This window comes from Nicotiana tomentosiformis, chromosome 1 (genome assembly GCF_000390325.3).
Source record: "Nicotiana tomentosiformis chromosome 1, ASM39032v3, whole genome shotgun sequence".
Taxonomy (NCBI): Eukaryota; Viridiplantae; Streptophyta; class Magnoliopsida; order Solanales; family Solanaceae; genus Nicotiana; species Nicotiana tomentosiformis.
In genome coordinates, this window is record NC_090812.1 from 2,848,576 (window position 1) to 2,853,356 (window position 4,781).

A 4,781-nucleotide genomic window follows, 5' to 3' on the forward strand; every position below is an offset into this window, starting at 1 on the left:
CTTTCTTATTTCATCAAGTAGTTTTCAAGTGTGTACAATGTGATGTCCAAATCCTCTATTTATAGGATGATATTGAGGCAATACAAAGGGATGTCATGAACATGGTATTAACTATTGAGATCATGAGGGAAGATCATAGAAGAGGATATGGAGGTGTGGGAGTACAACCATAATGGTAAGAAGTAGTGGAAGTTATCTATATAATTGAGAAGAGTAGTATGAGTTATATTTGATTAGTGGACGTCCATATAAATATATATTTCATAACAAATTCAAAAATGTCAATTTTTATCTATTTAACAATTGAGTGAATTTACTAGAAACAAAAGGGGGGGAAAAGATGAAGAAAAAGAACATCATGGGTGTAAAAGAAAAAAGATCAATTTTTCTTCACAGATTCATCTCTAACGTGCTTTTTTCGGAAATCCTTTTATCTTTCTTTTTTCCATATGCAACTTGTTGATAATTAGAATGAGGGTGATGGTTGGTATGCGATGTTGGTGCACCAGAACTATGGGATATTGACAAAAAAATTGGTTCTTTCAACAGATGATTCTGAAATTTCTTCAATCCGGTTATTGTTTCTACCATCAGTGTCCATGATTTTTTGAGCAATGTATTTCTTTGCATTTTGACCTACACATAATATATGGGACAAAGAAAAGGGGGTTAGACGCTTGTGATATACTGAAATATCTTTTACCGGAGAAATTGGGGGGAAAATTGATAGTAATAGATACGTTAGGTGAGAGAGAATTAGAAAGAGATATCTTTTAAGTGAGAGAGAATCTCAAGAGAAAGATTTTAGGATATGAAAAGCTGTACATAATTTAATTAAAAAGATAAGTTTTTATAATAAATTGTACTAAAAGTAATTTTGTAAAAACAGGGAATATAAATAAGTCTTTAAAGGGTTGTATTCAATGTAAATTACTCATAATTTTTTGGCCTACTTCTACATCTCCTAAGACCCACCAAGGATAACCTTTTACACCTCCTTACTGGGGTATCTGTACTCCTCCGGCCGCTTCACATATCCAAATCATTTAAGTCTCGATTCCCGCATTTTGTCCTCCAACGAGCACATAAAATCTTTTGACTTTTATTAGACATACTATGAAGGGTGTAGTGGAAAGTAAATTATTTACATCAAATCTTCCAACTTTCAACTTTTAAGAATTCTGATCAGAAAATTGAATTAATGAGTTAATTGATTGTTTGTTTTTACCTTTTACACTTACATCACAGAAATTTTTAAATGCACATTAAAAATAATGGAAAGTTACTTTGTGCGCGACTCAAATGCACGAGCTCTGTAGCGCAAAAGACAGTGCTCGTCATTCCAACCATCCTTTTAGCCTAAAACTTATAGACTTTCTAATGTATACGATCTAAATAATGAATTCAGATGTCCACTCGTTTAGTAAGTTAGTTTTCAACGTTCCAATATATAATCAGAACTTCAACGTCCAGAAGAATGAAAGAGATTTATTTGAACTGGTCTACATGAATTATTAATGAAGATCGAATGCAAAATAATAACCTGCTATAACAGGTCCGTACTTATATATATTAGCCACGAACACCAACTATAGAGAAAAACGAAAACTAGTACAGCTAGTATCATAATGATTATATTAATATTTATTGTACCATCAATCCATCCATACAACTTGAACTCTAATGGACTAATAATTTAAAAACCTTCAAGATTTAAACTATAAAAACAAACAAGAAGGCAACGTTTAGTAAAAGTCAAAATGCCGAGATGCTTGCCATTTTAGTTGACATTGGATAACAGCTGAGTCAGTCAAAATTCTACAGCTGGTTAGACAGAAATTTAGTATAGCAATTGGCCTAACTGTTGCCGGTGATGAGTTGAGAAAAGAATAAAAGAGTTCAAAATTCCAAGTTGCTATTATCATATGCAGTAAAATAGCTATAAAGGCTAGTACGATTTAGTGTAATCTCACTGAAAACTTGCTCGCTCTCTGTTAATTATATATCCATCGTACACGCTTTATTGATTACTTATCTAACAAAGTTAAAAGGAAAATGGGAAGAGAGAAAGGGACAGGTGCAACATCTCAAGGTAAACAACACTTCAGCCACCCCCACAACTTGAAACTGGTGAATCCAACAGAATCTGAAACTCTCAGTTGCAATGCTTGTGAAAAACCAAACAATAATAACAAGCCTAATTTCTATGGCTGCAATAGCTGCCAATACTTCCTCCATGAAAACTGCCTCAATGCTCCTCGTTTTCTCGACCACTCATCTCATCCTTCTCACCCCTTAAACCTTTTCCCTATTCCAACTTATTCAAGTCGTTCCTATACTTGCAAGGCTTGTGGCTCTAATGGCAATGGATTTTGCTTTAGTTGTGCTTGTTGCGAATTTGATATTCATTTGCAGTGTGCATCTTGTCCAAGTTCAATACTTGTTGACAAACACCCACATCAGTTGGAGCTCCTCTTCGGTTCTCCTTACGATGATAAGGATATCACATATGTTTGTGATATTTGCAACGTCATAATGAATAGGGACAGTTGGTTGTACTATTGCGCTGGTTGTGATTTTGCATCGCACTTACAGTGTGCAAGTACTCCTGAAGTTGGCGTTTTCCCCATACAGCAACGTTCAAATCCAAATCGATACCGGAATACAATTCCAAATCCAAATGCAACAGTGGAGATGATAAATTCAGTTAATGATGCTCATGAGCGGCTAATGGCAGCTCAACTTGAATCTCAGATTGCGGCACGATCACGACAGGCTATTCTGGACTCCATTGACGGGCCATCACGACGATACTCTTACTACTAAGTACTAACTGCTTTTATATCTTGATCATCCCATGCATCCACTTTGAATTCAAGTTTTCTGCAAAATAAATGCTTTGTTCTTATGTTGTTTCTTTTTGGAATACCTTTTCTTTCAGCTCTTGTATGTCTTCTATTCATGTTGGTGGACATGTTTCTTCATCTCCTTTTCAGTTTCTATGTTTATCTATTTACAGCTGTTTGGTATTCTTTTTTTTTTGTCGGGTAAAAAAACTGGTAGTGTATTTTACTGGCACATTCATATGTTTGTTTCTCCGAATAACGATTTAACTAATTTAAGACACTAAATAAATCGGATTCTAGTTTGTTGTTTGCACTATAAACATCATTTTTCATCCGTCGTACGTGACCCCTTTCCAGTGGAGAATGGATTAAAAATTTGAAATGACTACAAATCCAAATAGCTAGCTAAAACTTAAACCCTGTGCTCAAATATCAACCTTAACTTAGAACTATGAGGATTTAAGAGGGAGAAAACTCAAACACAAGAAATTCTTATCATAGAAGCAATAATCCAAGTGAAGATTCAAAAGTTGAAAAATATTACACAGCAATCCCAATCATCCCTCAAAGGGTGCTCACAAGCCTTTAGACATTCAAGTCTTGACACCAAAGTGTATTTTAAACTAACATGCTGATTACAAGCCTATACCCTTTTTATTCTTAATTGACATTGTTTTGATCCTTTTACCTCTTAAAGCACTTTAATTGTTAGAGGAGCGCTAAAAGAAGTAAGAAGGGACTAAGTGTGGGGTGACTTTTGAGTGGAACCAATAAAAGGAAGAAATATGCACTTGTTTTGTAAAATATACACCACTAGCGGAAATTGAAATCAAAAAAAAAAAAAGAAGGAAAAATAGAAATGAATAAAATGTTGTCTTGTTCTTGCTAGTGGGTATGAACTAAAGTAGTGCTTAAAGAAGAAGGGACTGTTTTGGGGGGTGATATTATTTGTGAAATTGAAGTGGTGTTGAAGAAAATACGCTTAAAGTAATTTTGTGATGTATTAAAGTGCTTAGGAGGGTGAGTCACTATTCCTTAAATATATCCTACCCGTCCTTTAGCCCACATTACAACCATGAAAAAGTCCTAATTGATTTTAGATCGAGAGAACTTACATTAGTAGAGATTTACATTAAGGGCAAGCCTATGGTACCAATTGCATGCATGTAACTTCTTTGTGAGAGTGAGCGATTTTCTTTGATATATGTGAGTCATTAAAAATATATTTGATCATGAGATTCGAATGTGTGGATTGAACTCGCTCTCTTGTTATTGTTGTAAGGGCACATGGGTTCACGAGGGATAGGTAACGTTATTAGACTTCTCTATGATGTTGGGTGTTCAAGCCATGAGTGCATTGTGACATTGAGTCGGTTTTTAAGGTTAGGATTGTTGTGAGCATGTTGTCTTTGTTTGAATATTTTTAAAGAATGACATAAGTAAAGGGAAGTGTATGTGATGCATAGTCTAGAGCCTAATTGTTGCAAATAACCATGGTCATAGGTGCAGTGTGCTTTGAATGATAAGAGCTTAATTTTGTTTCGTCTACTATAGGATGGTTTGTTCGAGGACGAACAAAGGTTTAAGTGTGGGGTAGTGATGTTTGGCATATTTCGATATGTGTTGATGTTACTTTACCCATGTTTTAACCACTTCTTGATGTTATTTGATCTTTCAAATGCCCAACATGGTTTAATTATTGATTTTATGACTAATTGAGTTGTGTGTGGTGAATTAGGGTGTTTGGAGTGCAAAAATATGAAGAAAAGGTGCTCTAGGTAGAGGAAGAGAGATTGGATGCGTCGCATCCAATCTAGAAAAAGATCAGATTTCGTGCACTCTTAGCAGTGAAGTCGGCCCATAGCATCCACCCTCGTATGCAAAGCTAAGAAATAGAGGACGAGGTGGATGCGTCGCATCCACCCTCGCAGGCAA

The 4,781-nt window shown here is 35.2% G+C and overlaps 1 protein-coding gene across 1 annotated transcript; it reads left to right on the forward strand.

Moving 5' to 3' along the window:
• The first annotated feature begins 2,055 nt into the window (after positions 1 to 2,055).
• LOC104092315 (protein VACUOLELESS GAMETOPHYTES-like) lies at positions 2,056 to 2,826 on the forward strand. The gene has a single exon (XM_009597892.4). The coding sequence runs from the start codon at positions 2,056 to 2,058 to the stop codon at positions 2,824 to 2,826; it is 771 nt and encodes a 256-aa protein (XP_009596187.1).
• The last annotated feature ends 1,955 nt before the right edge of the window (positions 2,827 to 4,781 follow it).

Bases quoted from the DNA above. Each gene is read 5' to 3' on its own strand.
- LOC104092315 (XM_009597892.4), top strand. From the start codon at position 2,056: ATGGGAAGAGAGAAAGGGACAGGTGCAACATCTCAAGGTAAACAACAC.